The following is a 19,023-nucleotide window of genomic DNA, read 5'->3' on the forward strand; positions in this document are numbered from 1 at the left end:
ACTGAAGTCTCCAGTCTCTAAGTAAGGTTGATGGAAGTTTAAGCTTCCAACTTCAAGACTTTCAGTTGGTGCTTCTGGCCAGCCTTGTCTTTATATCACATTTCCATTTTCTTAAAAGGAATCTACACAAGAATGCCCCTGGCATGGCTAATAATGTAAAGATTAAAATATGAATATATGCTGTCTTCGTACAACAGTCAAATGGTGTGGTAACTATACAAATATATAATGACTAACTTTCTGAGTCTTTGTTACTCTGTAACAATCTGAGATAAACCTAAATCTTAAGAAATTGCAACGAAATTTTTATCAGCTATTGAAATATTCCTTTTGGTAGCTGATGTGTTTATGAATTTCTGTTTGAAATCAGTAAGGAATAATGTGAGGCTCTTAACACTTGAAGTTTATTAGATTTTTTGAGAGTGAACATCAGTGCTTGGTACCAGACCTACCTTTTTTTCTCCAAAGTCTTCAACTTTGGAATTTTTCTCCACGAGGGGGAGCCGTGCTCCCAGCTCATTGCTCTGTTAGCCTGGAAAGTCTGTCAGAGGCTTGTTCCTGTTCTTGCACCCTTGGTTTTCTCTGACCACCTATGATTTTAAGTTTAAAACCGTCTCAGATAATCACTTCTGAGTGTGGTGGTAGATGGATATAAGTAGTAGGATAAATACAAGTAGAATTTAGTTTAGATTGGGCAAATAATGGGCTCTGCCATTTTTTTAATGAGAATTATTATTAAGTTTCCCGTAGCATAGTCCTTCTGTGTGCACTGATTTCAGCAGTTACTATTCAGTGACAGTATATTTATAGTGAATAGACAGGTGCACAGATCTTTCAGGTGAGATTTCTTATTCAGAATTTTTGAAGTGTCTAGAGGACTTTGTCATTGGTAGCAGTCAGACAGCTAAAACCTAAAAATGAGACTATTTGGAAATAGCAGTCTTTGTGCGTGCCACAGCACAGTGTGTTCCACTGTAAAGAACTGATCAATGAAGAAAGCTTATTAATTTATTAGAAGTCGTACTGGCTATAGAGATTGTAGCAAATAACTTACAAAAATATTTGTAATATTTTACCCAATTTGAAAGAACTAAAACTTACTAAACCTCAGACTTAAAATAAGTATTACAAATATACAGTATGCCATTTTGATTCTTTTTTTTTTTTTCCCTACCCTTGAGTGAATGATGTTTGTGTTTTAATTCCAGGTGCAGTTTTCCTGGTTATTTTTTGCAGGGGCAGTTCCTGTATTTTTTTCTTTTTTCATTGCAACTCTATTATGTCACTATAACAACTGGGATCCAGTGATGGTGGGAATCAGAAGAATTTTTGCCTTTATTTGTAGAAAACATCGAATTCAGAGGTAGGGCAGTCACAAAGTATAATCTTTACTCTCTTCAGCCTTTCCAATATCCTATACTTTTTTATAAGCCACAATACTAATACTATATGTATTTTCATTTAATTTTATATTCAGGTGTACTAATTTCTTAATAGTAGTAGTTGCTAATTCATTTATTAACCTATGTAATGTTCATAAAATGGAAAGATGTGAAGTCTGTTTCCCTTTTAAAAGAAGTTTCCTAGTGGCTGTCAGTTTTCTTTGGTGTTTTTTTTTTTTTTTCCCTTTATGCCTCTATGATAGTTGCTGTACCCAGAACATGTAGTGAAAATTGTGCAAAGGAGTGTACTTTATGAAGTGTACTTTATAAAGGGTTCTGAAGTTCAAATAACTAGCATACTTAGTACTTGTATTGGCTTCATAACAAGCAATTCAGTATTACTGTAGAACTTTAAATAGATTAATTTGTTTCTTTTTAGAATGCCAGAAGAAAGTGAGCAGTGTGAAAGTCTCATTCCTATGCATAGTGTTTCACAAGATGGAGAGAGTTGCTGTTCATAGACAAAAGGTATGCTTAGTAAACTTCAAACAATACAGAGAAAGGAGATCAGTGGTTTTCATGATGACATTTGTGTTATATAAGCATACTTTCTTACAGACCATACAGTTAATCTTATTCCGTATTGATGGATAGAGTTTTGAAAGGTATCTTCAAAGTTACTGTTACCAAGCATTATTCTTACCTTGATACAATTCTTGGTCAATGGTTTTGAAATGTCAACTAGTTTTTTACTTGAGTATTACACCATTCATCAAAAATTGGACATGAGTCAGTAAACTAGAAGAAGCATACAGCTTCTTGGTGTGTATGATACTGTGAAAGAGATCTGAAGTAATTATTTCGCTCTCTTTAATGCTGTTGAGGTCTCAGTTTGGTCTACTGCAGTTCATGAAGAACATTGACTGTGTACGGAAGTTCAGAGAACATGACCAGACTTTTATCATTATGGATGCAGAAAATAGGAAGGAGTCCTTGTGTCTGTGGTTGACAAGGATTAAGTTGTTAAATTGTATTAAATATTAGGGAAAATATTTCTTATGATAAGGATAGGGAAACTAGAGTAGAATAGCTAGGGAGTTTGAAAAATATCCCTCCCTAAGATGAGGTTACACAAATGACTAGCAGGAACATTACATGGTTTGTTGCTACTGTCTTGGAGCAAAAAGATAGACATAGGTTAGGACTTTCTTAGCCCTACGCTTCAGGGCTTTATTTTTTAAATAATGTATGCAAAATTGCATAAATTACATGCATGATGAGAAGTATATTTGTATTTTTTAATGTTGCCTAAATCTAATAATGAAATTAAAAATATTATAACCAAAACAGTAATTGTGCAGTCTTAAGCTTAAGACACACAAGTTATTTCCTTTATTAATAAGATGGAAACAAATACATAAGGTGATTCCTTTTTTGTAATCTTTAATTATGTTGTAGCCCTGATAATTATTTTTATTCCTTCTTAGTTTCAAAATGGAATAATGCCCAGCGAAGAGACAATCTTCTGGAAGAGTCCCTAAGGAATCATGTTTCAGTGCCTATTCTGAATTTGTAGTAAAACTAAGAAGTTTCAGTTCTTTTGAAACTAAACTTTTCCTCTTTCTTGCTTTCATCTGGTTTTATAAATGAACAAATTTACTACATGCCTATCACCATAGGGAGTCTTAGTCCATCTGAGCAACCAACCTGCCTTATAACACTGAGCTGGTGAAGTTACTTGACAAAAATCAAGAAAACAAATGCTGTTAAGTGATTTCGTTCTTTTTTTAACTCACAATTTTGTTAAATGCTGGACAATATTATTTTTAAAAAATACTTTCAAATGAGTTATGTAAATAAGTTTGCAGGTCATCAAGTCTTACAGGCTTTCAGATGAAAAGCTAAATAGGTATGTTACCTGTAATAGGTACAAATTAACTTTTTAATGTTGTATAAACTATTTGCATATTAATAGAAGAAAATAGAATGATAATTTATTAAGTGCATTCTTGTAATTATTGAGGCAGGATCTTTGTATGGTCCTAGAACACTACATATATATTGTCTTGCCATTTTGAGAAGACTTGTAATGGCAAGGGGTGCCAGTGTTTAAAAATCTTCTGTTACCTAACAATCTGGAATGTTTAAAATTTTAGTAAACGGTAAAATATTTCTAATTACAGTACATTTGTGTGTACATGCTCAAAATCAGTGTTTTAAACCAGACTGATTCTGTAACCCATTCTTATTCCCACTTATCTCACATGGAAAGCTAAATTTTAAAATCTTCACATGCATAGCTGCCAAGTTATGAAAGAGATCAAATTAATTGTGAGAGTTCTCAGTCAATGGGTTGGCAGTATAGTAGTCTGCTAAACAATCTGAAAGGTAAGGGTGTTTGCATTTAATTTTTTTTCCCAGTTGCATTAATAAATTTATTCTAAAATTGAACATTTTCCATATAACCTGTATCTTCCTTCCACTGCAGAGCTTCTGTCCTATATGTTTCTGAAAAATGATGAATAGCTGTATTCAGGAATATTTTAAATTAGTCAGTGCCATTTTCCAACTTCTGGCCTGTAAGACACTTGTATTAAAGTTAATTTTAACTTTTAATGGATTTTATTTTTTTATAATGAATGTAGGATGGATTTTCAGCCAACAGTATTGTCTTCCACATAACAAGATTATTATTAATAATAATAATTATCCTTGCACACACAGAGAAGAATGCATGCCACAAATGCCTTTTCATGTTTTGACACTTGGTAGTGATCCTTCCAAAAGAAATTTTGGTGTTTTGGTGATAAAACTACTAGATAAGAGGGAATGCAGGAAAGCAATGTGCTTAGCTATACATTTAGAAGGATTAGCCAGCAGCTAGGATTTAGTGTAAAAAACTGTAATTAGAGAAGAAAAAAATAAAAAAAAGAACCTGGGGCTCTTGTGGTCAAATATTGCACCTTTATCAAAATTTTCCTTCCAGTTTTTAATACTGGATTACACTACAAGTTTCAGTAATCTGAAGTGTCTGTTTAAGATGAGATAGAAAGTTCTTCTTTGGACACCTGAAAGAGGAATTTAAAACAAAACAAACAACAAAACAACAAACCAAAAACAAACAAAAAGTTTATTAAATTTATGTCGGAATTTTGAGAAACTTCACATTCCAATTCCTAAACCCCACAAGTAGAGGGGTTGAAAAATGGAGTATATAGAACTAATTTTACATTTGACTTTGTAGAATTTTTGGGGATTTTTTGGGAAGTGGAGTTTTCATAGTTGTTGGGTGGTGTTGTTTTGTTTAGTTTTTTAAGTTTTCCCCCTCCCCCTGGCCCTTCTAAATTATGACAAATTAGAGGATGTTAGCTTCAACCTTTTTTCCTAGAAGTAATATTAAGGCTTGCTGGCAATAAAAAGCTAATGTCTGTTTTCAATTAATGAAATGTTTCAATAAGATCATACCAAATATATAATGCCAGGCATTAACTACAAATTTGAATCAGTTGGGACTTGTGGTATCAGTAGACTAAGCCTGGGAAAACTTGAGTATGTTTTCAGATGGGCAATTACAGTATTATTAGTGAAATATCATAATACTGTTTTTTCAAATTGGTCATACTGATAGAATTAGAGCAGTAATGTATAATGAGCAATAGCTATTCATATTTGTCCTTATGTTCATGGCTTAAAGTGAAAGAACATCATAGTCCCTCATGTATTAGGAGAATATTCTTCTGTCTCTGACCCCAGGAATGTTGAATAATGTTTTTTTTCAGTAAACTTAAAGTTAGGGCTTTCCCACTGTTTTTGTTTTTACCCAAAATACATTATTTAAAAAAAAATATATATTAAACATTTTAATCTCAAGGCACTAGGTAGCTTGAGCAGTCTTTTTGCGTTAAATTACAGTTCTTTAAAGAAACAAAGCAAAACGTCCTTCCTGAAAGGATTTTTAAACAGTGGTGCCCCTGTAGTTACAAGAAATGTGTTACAGTTTTAATTAGGGAAGCTATGACATGTAACATTGTTCCTGCATTTAATAGAATGTGATGAGCTTTTTCTATAAAATCTTGTGATTTTTAGTACAGTAATATTTTATAAATATAATGTCTAATTTGAAATGTAAATTGTGTAGCTCTAATGGGTGCTTGGTAAATGCACAAGAGATTTAGCTTTGATTCTCAGGTACCTCTGACGTAATGGAGACATGCTGGGTTTTTCTTCCTCGTGACACAACTGGAATGTGAAGGAGCGCTCTCATAAATGCTTTACTTCTGTGTGCTAACGTAAATTGTCATTGCTCATACTGTTTTAATTGGGGAATGTCTTTATTCTGATTTATCTCTTGTAGGAAGCACATACACTTTAAAAAAATAATGAATTTTGATCTCAAGCATTTCTTTGAATGTCATTAGATGCTTAAGGAACAGTGATTTCCCATGCCTACAAAATGGAAAATGAATACTACATGTGTTGCTCTGTCAAACAGTTGAACTAATTACTGTAATCCTATGAGACAACCAACAATTTATTCTGTGTCTGATTCAGGTTTTTGAGCTGTTTGGGTTTTATATGTGGAGGAAATTATGATAATCTGCCAAATGCCATGTAGCATGCCTTCATTTTTAGGGTTTTGGTGAATCTTGCATAGTTTAATGTAATGTATGCTGCACTCCAGAACAAAGGGGGAAAAAAGATTTCAGTTTTTTCTGTCTACTCTGTTAGGTTTCAGTCATGCCGAAAACATGTTCACTGCCATGGTCTGCTGCAGATGTAAAACTTAATTCATAAAAGGACTGAAATACATGCAACATCAGTACTCAGCTATTACTTAGAAGGTGTGGGGCACGTGAATACCGCTGAGGCCCAATGTTTCTCTTGCCCCGTGTGCACTGCATCTTGCTTGTTGGCTTTTTGCCTGTGGAAATCTGTGTAAGGGGATGGGGGCTGATCTGGCTTGTCATGGAGTTGGGCTGGAGTGGACTGCAGGCTGAAACTCGGAAGCAGGGAGGCTGAGGCACTGCCTGATTATCTCACTGTGGTGTTGCAAATGCATTTTGTGGAAATAAGGTGTTAAGCAGCGGTATTCTTCAAAGGACAAACCATGGTGCTGAGTGATACTTGACTCAGTATGCTGGTATATGCATTGCATACCTCTTTGTAATGTACTAGCAAAAATAGGAGAGCCTGCAAATTACTTTTCTTGGTGTGTGTTGTTGTAATTGTCATTCTCTTTCATGATCCCCATTGTGTCTAGGTACTGCTATTCACAGCTATGATTGCTTTAAATAAGGTGGTAAAACGATTTCTTTGTAATTCTTGGTTCCATCTCTTTGTGTTGAATGTTATCATTCCTGTTCCCTACTAAAAGATCCTCCCGTTTTAGGGAAATAAAGTTACAGAGCTAAATTAAGCTATAGGAGAGGGGGAAAAAACAGTTAAATTTTAGACATAGGGTGACTTCATGGACAGACTTCCAAATTTTATGTGAAAAAGGCAGAGTGTTTGCATGTTTGTAAATGAAGTTAAAAAGTGTCATACTCAAAAATCAAGAAACAGAAAGTTTATGTTAATATCCCAATGTTGAGTTATATGGCAAACTATAGGATGGTACTTCTAATCGGTTTTCTTTATTTGGGTGAAGTTTTGAGTTAGTTACTGTTTCTGTTATGACTGTTTTATGTAGTGTCTGCAACTTAATAGTTACAACTGCAATAGCATTTAAGTGTTGGTTCATAAACAGTTGTTATGCATGATTATATTTTTTTCCTATCTAATCCAGGATCGCATTAATGCTGTATTTTGTTTTACTTTGGATATTGCAGGGCATGATTTCTCAGGGAAATATGGATGATACCATGTGTTGTGAGAGCTGATAACTAATTCTTGCTTTTAAAATTGTTACAAATATTTTCAGGTTTCACTCAAACATTTCATAGCACGTAACTTTCATGTTGAACTTCCTCAGGCTTATCAGGTAAATCATGATGAGAATGTTAAGAGCGTTTAAAGGTGTCAATAAAATACACTCTGCCCAACACTTAGTTACCTTTTGGACAAACATCCATTCTAAACTGATGCAATTTGTGTGTGGTTTTTCTACTTTATTGTACTATGCGCCATATAAATTAATAGTTGCACTGCTGATTCTGAAGCTGCACTTACAGCATGACAGTGACATTAAATTTCAGGGTTAGGCAATGCTATAGTAATACATAATCTGATTCTGGGGTAGAGTACCAGTATAAATCTTCTAGCATATATATATATTCATTTATATCATTAAATTTTTACAAAGTCTGTTCACTGGGGATTTTTGTTTCTTTCCAGTAAAGTTACTGTGGCTAGACTGGGATTTGATGCAAAGCCCATGAGAGTCGTAGACAGCATTAATAAAGTAAAACTTTATTGAAAAGAAACTCTGCAGCCAGGTTGACCTTTATGCCTTTGCAGTATTTCTGTCTGCAGCATACATTTGGAGTGGTTTGCTTTAAGACTCAGTAATATAAATTTGGGGGATTTTAGTGCTGGTAAAAGTGGTAAACGTACTACTGGAACTAGTCACAAAAAGTATTTTCCTGTAGCCAGCATGTAGCTTAGTTATTTTAAAGGCAAATTTGTCTTGCTATATGACTTCTTTAAAATCAGCCGCATAAGAAATGTTAACAACTTCACTTACGTGTATAATTCTAGGAGAATTTTTTGTTGGTAATGAGAATATGTGATCATAGTCATCATAGCCTTGAGGATCAATTTCCTCTTGATGATTTCCGATTTGACATTTCCATTTACGTTCACTTTGCAAAGAATGCAACGGGGCACTTCCTCTAGGTAAAACTACTCTAATTGTATTTTGACTGCCCTAGTTCTCTATATTGTTAGAAAGCTAACCTTAACCATAAATCTAACATATAAATATGACTCTGCTTAGTTATCTGTGTTCTTACTCTCCTCTGAGGTAAAGTATTGCATCGTTACATCTGGCATTAGCAGGTAACCAGACTTTTTTCTAGAATGTGTACTGTGATGTGGAACGCATCCAGAATTTCATCTAGTTTTCACTTCCAACTTTTTAAAAGCACAAAAGGCTTTTCTCTGAGGATTTCTGTAGAAATCAGCTGTTTAGTTCTACAAGTGCAGAGTTCTTCAGCTGCATCGTAGTTTATAAAGTTGCATCCAATATTATTTTTATTTTTTAATGAACTTTTGACAGTTTTGTCAGGGAAGGTGCACAAATTTTGTATGTGTTCTGCAGAAGAAATATGACTGGATACGGGAATGGCCTCAGAAGTAATTATTAAGGGATGTTTCTGTAGTTCTTCACATATGTTCCTGAAGGGTGTTTTGTGATTTTTATTTTTTTTTTTTTTTTTTTTTTTTTTTTAAGAAACCTAACCAAACAAAACCAGCCAACCACACTTACCAAACTGAGGGGAATTAGCCATTTAGCATAGAACTAATTTTATCATATGCAAACTACTGTTTTTCTTAGAAATATCCTTCAATATATTAGTGATGTTGCCATCCCACATCTTTTTTTCCTTGTCTGTGTTATAGGTGATGCTTCTCTTCTACCTATATCTGACCTTTTGCATGCCAATTGAAATAGTTCCTCTATCAGGATGAGTAATTTCCTAAATGTTTTTAGAATCTTCTTTTTCCTCTAGGGAGGGGAACAGCAGGGGCTTTCCAGCCAAAAGTATCCCTTTCCTGTTGGAGAAGAAAAAAACCCTAAAACTTTAAGAAAATAAAAATCGTAATTGAAAATAATGAGGGCAGCATATGGGATCAGCTGTAAAATCATCAGGGTAATTTCTTACATAGCCCAATTACATATAGGAAGTGCTTATGCAATAGTGTATTAGATTGATCTCTCTCTGGTTGATCTTGATTTAATACAGAATGTAGGTATTTTAAATAATCATTTCATATTGAAGTTGCATGCTTAAATTAAGCCCTGTGGTTGTGTAAAAAAAAATATATATCTGAAGAGTGTACATACTAAGGAGTTTCTTCTCTGTATTTTGAGGGTTTTCTTGGTGGTGGTAAGTCCCACATACAATCCAGTTACAAATGAATGCTCTATTGAAAATCATGAGAGGCTGTTTACACAAAGCTATATTGAAAGCTTAGCCAGTTGTTCAAATTGATGTTATCTGACTGGAATTAGAGACGAGTAATGAGTATGTGTACAGCTTCAGCATTGTACAGCTGAAGGCGTCCTTGTGATGATTTGAAATTTATGTAAGTTCACTTTTGGAGTGGGTATTAGTAAAACAAAATTGTTTATGAAACTTCTTCTTAATTGTTTATACAGATTGATTTGTGAAACTTCTAAAGCTTGTGTGTGTTAAAAGATGCACGAAACCAATAGGGGTTTTGATGGTCTTTCTGGCATTACATTTTGTACTAAGTTTCAGTGAATTCTGAGTAAGACTTTTAAAGCAGAAGCTGCTTTCACTGAAGAAAACTTCTGTTTGCATGAGGTCTGTACAGTTTGCTGATAATTCAGATGTTCTGAGAGCACAGCTAGTTCCAGCTATATATCCTCTATGAAACATCTTTCTGTATTATCTTTTAACCATTTTCCTTAGTGAGACCAGAACGTGAATTGCTGATGTATATTGCATTTGCACTTAAATATCTGATTTCAGAGTGTGTTAAACCTTGATCTATTTTTGATAAAAAAGAAATGTAGCATTTTTATCTAATTTCCATTTAATGATAAGTATATTCATGCAGAGAAAAACATGTAATTATGGCTTGATTCAGTGATTTTAAGCCAAGAAAACAGCAGGATGGCAGTAGTAAATGTGAAATGAAGATGCACGTCTCTTCAGAAACTCTGGCTTCTGGTTTCTTCCTTCTGTCTTTATACCAAATTGGTGTCTCCATTATTCCAGAATTCTACAGGTGAAGCAAGGACCAGAACTTTTACCCTTTGTTTTTTTAAAAGTGAACGTTGGCTTTTGCCTGGAGTGTCTTTGTCCTGTCACTTCATTTTCTGAGGGGGGATGGGGGTGTCAGTTAAATTAAAAATATAGGATAAGTATTTTTAATTAAAATCAGATTTAAAATATTATTTTGAAATTCTCTGTATTGATAGAGATCTAATGAATGGAAATTAAAGGCCTATATTGCAAATATTGAACAATACTTATATATTTTTAACAAAATCAGTATATATATGAAATCTGAAACATGCATAAAGGTGAAAATCGGAGGATTGTTCTTGTGTCAATAGGTTTATAAATTGAAATTCTTAAGATCCAATACCAAAACCCTATAAAAGGGCTAATGAAAATGTAATGTATTCTGATGAACAGCCTGTGTAATACAATCAATGGGTGTGATGTTTTTGTTCTGTATTATATTTATTATATGTAAGAAAATAATAAAGATTATAAATCTTATTTTCTTAACAGGAATTAGTATTTGGTTGGGGTTAATGCTTAAGATATTTTATACCATCAGTTAAGAAAAAAATGAGTGTTCACTAAGGGTGAGCTGCCCCGTGAGACTAGTGTAGTAAAAAGGTCTTGAATTGACCCATTTCATTCCCCTCTTCTGCCCTTAAAAGTGAGGCTCAAGATGTCTCGTTTTACCTGAAGTCAGCTCAGATGCCAAAAGGTTATAATTTGTTCTCAGATTGGTCTGGTAATTTAAGTAGTCAAATACCAATTTTTAATCCATTTTCATGGCTGCAGGTGATTATTAATTGTTAATACATGAATTAGAAAAAAATACAAGAAGACTCTTTAATCAGCAGGGGGAGCTACTGTCGTATCCATCTATCTATTGCATTGCTGAACTCCAGTAGAAGAAATTATATAAGTGTTAAAAAGACAATTAACTTACCTGTTTATCATCCTTGATTCTTGGAGTTAACCAGGACTAGGTGCTGACCTTCCTTCATGCAGATGAACTTCCAGTGTCTTTAATAATTAAAGATCTCTTGGGGATGGTAGGCATTTATCTAAATATTTAATAGAAAAATTAGAAAAAGTATTTTCCTACCATAGACTTTTTTGAGTTTTCTGGAAAAAGATTCTGTTTGCTGATATAATCAATGTTGCTGCACAGCTGTAAAAAGAAGCAGATTTTTACACCAAAACATGGAGATACTTGCTGTGCTGTGTCTAAAATACACAAAAATGTAATACGATGTCACTGACAATGCAGGTACCAAATAGATGAATCTTAGATCAGAATTTCTTAGAAAAATTATCAACATAGGTGTAAAGATATCATGCCAAATACAAATCACAATGTGGACAAGCAAGAATGCATGAACCAAATAGCAGTTTAGCTAAGGACTCAGGATGGTGTAGTGCAGGGAAGATTCCTGTCTGAGCCCCATTTTCACCTTCACAGGTCCACTGGGAAGAGCCACGGGTTTACCGGCCACTAGTCTTTAATTTCCATTAGTCCTAATGTCTAAAATGAAAACTTGTAACAAGAAGGATGATGTAATCAAAACATTTCATGGAAGCTGCTCTTACAGTGATTGCACTGTCTTGTGAATGTTTCAGGACCAGGAAGAACTATTAAAATCAAAGAATAACAGGCCTGTGACTTTTTTTTTTTTTTTTTTTTTTTTTTTTTTTTAAACAGTAGACCAATAAATTGTGGTAAGAAACCTGCTTGCTTAACTGCTTTAAATATATTTCTACTCTAAAATGGGTATATAAAAATCAACTGAAGTTGTCACATGCAACAATTTATTCTTGACACCAAATGGACAAGTATTGTCTGTGCCCCTTTATTTTGCAATATGGAAAGGTCTGTCTTCTGCCTTACTTTGCAAAGAACTATGAGAGACATTTAACATAGCAAAATTTCTTAGTCAAGGCTATAGGGCACTTCAGTACTTATAGTTTGGGGGCAGATTTAACTAGTTAACTTGGAGTTCATCTCATTGTGTTCCCTGACAAGCAACAGGAATTCTGGAACTCAAGAATTTGAATCCAGTTGTCTTAAAAAATTTCTATATACATGCAAAGGCAACTTGGCAAGTACAAACCTGTTCTTTTTTCTAGTGTTCTAAATGATGGCTAGAATCCCACTTGTTGTGTGATTCCCTCCATTTTAAGTTGTAGAGATATGTAAAATGTGGAAAAATTTTCTGGTTTTGGCAGGTTCTCATAAAATACAAACTTAGCCTAAGAAAGTGATACATTTTAGGTTATGTCAGTACTTCATGTGTTGTGCTAAGTGGACAGTTGGCTACATAAGTGCCCAGGGCAAGTGTTACCAGACCATATGAAGTAGGATTTTCTGTGGAAGTTTTGATAAACTAACTTATGGAGGCCCATGAGGAATGCTGGGAGTAGGCAGTGGTTTGCTATCCCTGAGAGCAGGAGAGCTTCTGGGTAAATGACAGAGGTAAGTTGTTTTGTGATTTGATTTTTTTTGTTGTTGTTGTTTATGGGTTTTTTTAATTTGGTTTTGTTTTCCCTATCTAAAATGTGAATTCATGTATCTTTATTCTGTTAGGCTAGTAAGATCTAAACTATTTTCTGTGCTATCTTGACACCTAGTACTTTTGTATACGGTCCAATAAGCTAGTGCAGGCCAGCTAGATTGCTTTCAGTTTCTAGGATGTAATTTGTTGACATCTTACTCTACTCTGTATACTCCTCAGTTTTAGGAGACATGTTTCATACATGAAACTGCCTCTTGCAAGAAGCTCAGTGTCACAAGACAAGGTTTAATACTTCTGAGAAAGATTATTTAAACCCTGTTTTCAAACTTTTTCTTCTAACAATAGTGTGTAAACATAGGAGACATTCCTGAGTTTTGTGTAGTTGGGAACTGTCAGTGCTAGGTTAACGGTTGGACTAGATGATCTTCAAGGTCCTTTCCAACCTAGTTGATTCTATGATTCTGGTTTTTATTTATATCTGCAACCCAAATATATCCCATTTATATTGATTTTTAAAAGCTTGACAAAGCTTAAGTTTTCCAGAGAAATTGTGATTTATTACCTCAATGTGAACTCTTCTTTCTTTCTTCCCCTCATTTTTCCCACCTCTGCTCCCAACCCCTACTGCAGGCTTATGTGAAAGAAAACCCAGTTCTAGTTTGTGGGTTTGCAAGCTTTCAGGACTTTTTTTTGCTAGCATTACCTACTGTGTTACAATTTGCTGTGACATGAAGATGTTCGTACCATAAAGATTCCTTAATTATCTAAATAGCCCCTTCTTTGTGGGAACCTTCCAGTGTTGTGTCATTTACTAGGCTTCTTTGATTTAACTACTAGGATCATGCTGCTAATGATGATGGAAAACTCATGATTACACTGCAAGGGTGTGTTTACACAATGCAAAGGAAGCTTCATAAACATAAAGGAGCACTCTGTCTACCTGTAACCATTTAGAAAGAAGTTCATCTGCCACTGGAATCTTTTTTTAATCCTGTTGGAGTGGAAAAAAAGCCCTAAAATTAAAGAAGTTCAGGTTATAAGCAGATGGCTTTTGAGGCTGTGGTGTTGCAGGCAAGCAATGCTCTAAGAGAGGTTTTTAACCACGGGATGTGTGGTGATCTGAAAGGAATGGGAGCTGATGCAAGGACCACTGATGAATGGGGTTTGGTCTTGTGCATACATTTCCCCAAGTCCTCCTTGCCTTTTTATGTATTTCCTTACTGACAAAGGAATGTACAGAAGACTCTCTTCACCAATTGAGAGGACATCATTAGTTCATAGTACAAATATTTAAAAATATTATGGAAGTGTATTTAGTAGTAACTTAGTGTATTTAGTAGGAATTTAACAAATGTCTTTTGTTAAAAACATTTTGACAATAGTGCTGACACTGACTTCTACCTCCCCTTGTCACTGTCAGGTAAAAACTGATGTATATGAAACTCTTGGATGTGACTTTTTCCCCATAATTTGCATATGATCAGCCACCAGTGAATGGAAATGTCTAGTAATAAGTAGCTGGTGGTGTTTAATTGAAGTGGCTCGTTGTAAGCAAGAAATACTTTAAAATGAAGTTTGATTCATTACTCTTCATAGAGGAGTGTGTTGGCCATGGTGAATTTCAAATGTAGGAAGAGAGGCTCCTGAATAATGTGTTCCTAGAATAGTGTAAAAGAGAGTCTCAACAAAGTATTTTTCTCAAGGAAATGGTTATGGACTAAGCCAGTGTCCTTTCTGAGATGCGAAGGGGCCATCAGGACCAGCCTCACCTAGAGGAGAGAAGGAGCTGATGGAGAGCCATGGTAAGGGAATGAACAGCCCTATCAGAACCAGGAGGAGATGCATGTTGGATTTCCAGTAGATTAGGTATACCTGAGCTCTTGCAAAAAGGAGTCAGCATGAGTGGAAATTATTTCTATTGTCTGTTTCTTTTGTACTTGAGGGTAGGGTAAGAGTTGGACCCCTTGATAAAGCTTTAAGGTAGAACAATTTTGTGAGAACCTCAACTGTTCTGTGAATAGTGGATAAATAAACTTCAAATTCTCATGGACTGAAAATTTCAAAACACTCCGAAACTTAAATGGTAGAAGGGTTTCATTATTTTAAAAAACACTTATTTGCTTTTAGGGGTCTAATTGATACAAAGTTTTGGTGACACACAGAGTCTGTCACGAAATAATACTAATGTTGCATTGGCTCTCTGCCAAAATAATTCCTCAAAACACCTAGTTAATGCTTTTAATGATGTGTCTCTGCTTTCTGGATCTGGTCTGCCATTATACCTGCCAATCCACCTCCTCCCCTTGCAGATAATTTCTAAAACTGGCACATTTATGTCTCCCTTTATAAATTCTTCATTTTTCCCTTTTTTTTTTTTTTTTTTCCTCTCACAGGTTTAAAAAAAAGACTATTCAATTCTAAATTGTTTGCATAATTGGCAACAGAGGCATCCTAGCAGTCTAATGAAGAGGCACAAGTACAGAGGAGTTGAGAATACTGGCTTTGCGCATTTCTCCTCACATACCAGACTGTTTAAATATGAAAGTGTACATTGGCTTTGAAGTGTATCTTCAAGAGAGCTCTTAACAAAGCTTCTTGTTTTGCATAACAATATTTGGGAACTTGCCATTCTACATTTAGAGAACAGTTTTGCTTAGTTTTGGTTTTATTAGAGGATCGTGGTTTCAAGATAAATGTAGCTGTGTGTAAACTCAAAACAAAATGGACTCTAAAGAAACTCTGCAGTCTTACAGTCAGGTCCATCATCTTCCTTCTGAATTTGGCCTGTACCAAGGACTGGGTCTTTTATATGATGCTTTGAATGTTCAGAGTTGATGCAATGCTACCTCTTCCTCGTCCTTATCTTTACTGATTATACTCGGGGAAAGTCACTTCACCTTTCAGTGGTTTGGGTTTTCCCCTTCCTAAAATTATGGTAGTGATTATCATTTGGGGGGTTTTTTGATGAGGTGAAAACATGATAAATTGTTGGCAATGTTGCTGTGGGGCTTGGGTAGAAAGCTGTACTTCATACTTCCTAAAAGATACCTCAGTTCTTAAGGAAGTTATGACTACAGTTTTCAGCCCAAGCTCCCCAGCAACACTGCCATCTTTTCTCTCCTATTCCCTTAAATGTCCTTAATTCCTCCTGCGCTGCCTGTCCTGTGCTACTTGGGCAGTCAGTCCACCTCCCAAAGTCCTTAATCAGTCCTCACTAGAGATGCCAACACTAATAGATCAGTGCTATTGCCAGAGCTGGGCCAGGACCTTCAATACAGATGCCGCTTAGAGAGACACCAATGAAGATTAACTACTATTTGTTAGATTTTTAAAGGAAGTCTTTTAGCTGTTTAAAAAGAGAGTAGGGATTGCTCCAAACAGCTAAAAGACTTACTTCTTCAATGTAATAAATGTCAGTTTATCTCAGCTGCTGCTACTACAGAAGCTGTGCCTGTATCAAAGGGACCAGTGTCGCAGAGCCACAGTAATGGAGATGTAAAAAAGTTAGAAGCTACGGCTTCAGTTCACGCTGCTTGAGGAACTGACCTGGGCTCCCAAAAAAACCTACACCTATAGGAGACTAGGAAGAGGATTAAGCCAAGGAGGAGAGAGAGGTAAATATGGTGGTAAAAAATACAAAGTGAAGGCTGTGCAAGTCCTCTCTATCTGCCCATCTCTAATTCTGTCTTGTAAGGTAGTTACCATTAACTCCCAAAGCTGGAAGAGATGGATCAGATCAAGCCCAAGTCTGAAAGCTCTTTCATACAGGACATCTCTGTAGATTAACTTGACTTTGATGAGGTGATCCCTGGAGATATCAATAGAGGGAGAGCACATAACATTTACATCAAATTCACAGGAACCTAACATCATGTTGTGACATTTAGACGAAGTCAAGGCACTCAATGGTATGTTGAATGCAGTCCCCATTGAAGTGTGGTAAAGCAGAGCCTGATCTTCAAGTTCTGGAGTTAGCCAAGTGCTGTAATACTGGTTGGATCATGTTGAACATGACATTTTTGGGTTTAGGTTTATCTATGTGCAAAGGTATATCTCATTCTGGAGAGTTGCCTCATCATCCCCTTCTGCACAGATATGCCTTTAATGCCGCTATGTAGGATGTGTAACAACAGCTTTGTCCTAGTATGAGTCCACCTACTTAGCTGCTTTCATAGCCAGGAGATCACGCACAAAGAACATGACAAACCCAGGCCCAGTCTAGACACAACATTTTCCATGTTCAATAATTCTACGAGCTTTTGCTTTTTAAAGCAGTGAAACAATTTTTATGGTCAGTGTCCTGTTAGCCCAGATGCATCTTGCAGCATCAAAATACCCAAGAGATGCCTGCATATTTATTTTTCCGTCTTAGAAAAATCTGCATATTAAAAAACATGTTGAAAACATGCCGTAGCAATAATATTTCATAATTCTCCACCCACAATCTATTGAGACTGAATGTTTGCTTCCTCTGAGCCACCTCGTTGCTTCTAAACCTATTCATGCGCCTCTAAAAATGCTTTTGCTGCACTCTGCAAATCACCAAGCTCAGGTTAGTTAGGAGAAATTCCTCCACTGGTAAATGGACTGATTATAGTGTTACCCTGGTGTGGTTTTTGTCTGCTTTTTAATCACGTGGTAGTCCCACAAGCTTACTGTGTTTTTTTTTCTCCCCATCTTTGTATGCACAAACTTAATCCTTGGAGACAGTCTAGCTTCCAAAAGTTGGGAGTCTGAAATGTGTCTCTTTTACTGAAGGGATAATTACTTACATATAAATTGTAGTTCTCTGAAGATATATCTCAAAAATTACCCCTCGCCCACATACTCACCTTCCCACTGAGCTGAGATTTGTCTGCATTTTATGGGCTTTAAAAATAGGGTATCCCTCCCCCCCTTCTTAATTTGCTGCTGTATTGGGAGGGTTTTTTCTTTCTTTTGCAGACAAAGCGGACTTTTGGAGAATTCAGGATAGCTGAAACATCTCAGCAGGTGTGGTGTGAAACTCTGCTTGCTGTGAACACTGACTTACAACTTTGAGCTCACAGGCATCCCACAGAGTCTCTGTTCAGGTGAACAAAATCCCACTTCTTCCATGTTACAGGATGGATCATCAACTGGGACAAAAAAGCATGGCCCCATTTATTTGAATGGAGCTGTGCTAATTTACCTCTATTAAAAAGGCCAATTTTAAAGGATAATCTGCAGTTAAGCCCTACAGTGGGTAAGTAACTATGTCTAAATGTGGCCATTATGGTACTTATTTTCTGTTAATTTGATTTTGTAACTTTTCTATAGATTTTTTTATAGCAAATTAAGATTTATATGACTGGAAGGGGGAGATATACCTGGAGCTCATTTTTACAGTCAAAGTGAGACAGTAGGAGGACCAGAGATTTGTCTTTCTCCTTGCTGATTGCATGAGGCAATGTGGATTATGTTAATTAGTACTTTAATTTACTGTGTTTTCTTTGGTGCTCACCCTCCCAAAAGTAATACAGAGTTTTAAATTTTATCCTTCCATTTCTATCTTAATTATTGCCTCAGTTCTTCTCTGCACTGTACTTGGAGTGGTGCCTTTTAATATTATTTTTAAAAATAGTTGGGTTTATGAATTATATTCATGTTACAATAGTTATATTATTGATAATCAATTAGTAACTAAAGTGTGTATCTTCTTGGGTTTAGTAGTTTCATGGCTACAGACCTGTTATAAATTTTTGGACGTGGCTTAACAAAACATGCCAGGAGAGCAGAAGGGCAGACTGCCCTTTACCCTTATTAATATTATTGTTTTTCTTCTAGGGACTGGTTCTTCTGTTACTAGTCTTGACCCTTTTGTAAATTAAGTAGGTACTTGCTTGTATTTTAACTTTTCTGTCTGCAGAGCAGCCTTTTAAGAATCAGTTGTGTACACTGGAATAATTATTTACTCTTAATTAACATGCGAGTTTTATTCATGGCTATTGATGATCCCTTACTGGTAGTCTGTTCTTCTATTTAAATCCAAGGTTGGCAGTATTTTTTTGGCTGCAGTTGCTTGAGAGAAAGGTGCACAACTAATTGAACCCCTTGGCTCTAATCAATGGCCTGTGAATGTCCATCTTGCTCTAACAGCAGTATAGGATTTTCCAGGTTAGCAGACTGGTCTGGTATTCAGAGTCTAGCTTTATCCACTCAGTTCAATTATCGTTTGTCCCCAGTGAAAGAAAG

General features: G+C 35.5%; 1 protein-coding gene across 5 annotated transcripts in view; it reads left to right on the forward strand.

Moving 5' to 3' along the window:
- Positions 1-9,363, forward strand: part of SLC35F5 (solute carrier family 35 member F5) — a 37,925-nt gene extending 28,562 nt beyond the window's left edge. For all 5 annotated transcript variants that reach the window (XM_026852685.1, XM_026852686.1, XM_026852687.1 and 2 more), the window contains 3 exons: positions 1,209-1,363; positions 1,822-1,910; positions 2,870-9,363. In XM_026852685.1, the coding sequence (XP_026708486.1) occupies positions 1,209-1,363; positions 1,822-1,903 (237 nt within the window). In that variant the 3' untranslated portion in view covers positions 1,904-1,910; positions 2,870-9,363. The remainder of the gene's footprint in view (positions 1-1,208; positions 1,364-1,821; positions 1,911-2,869) is intronic.
- Positions 9,364-19,023: the final 9,660 nt, after the last annotated feature.

The sequence above is a fragment of the Athene cunicularia genome, assembly GCF_003259725.1.
Source record: "Athene cunicularia isolate RWA chromosome 7 unlocalized genomic scaffold, athCun1 chr7_part1, whole genome shotgun sequence".
Lineage (NCBI taxonomy): Eukaryota > Metazoa > Chordata > Aves > Strigiformes > Strigidae > Athene > Athene cunicularia.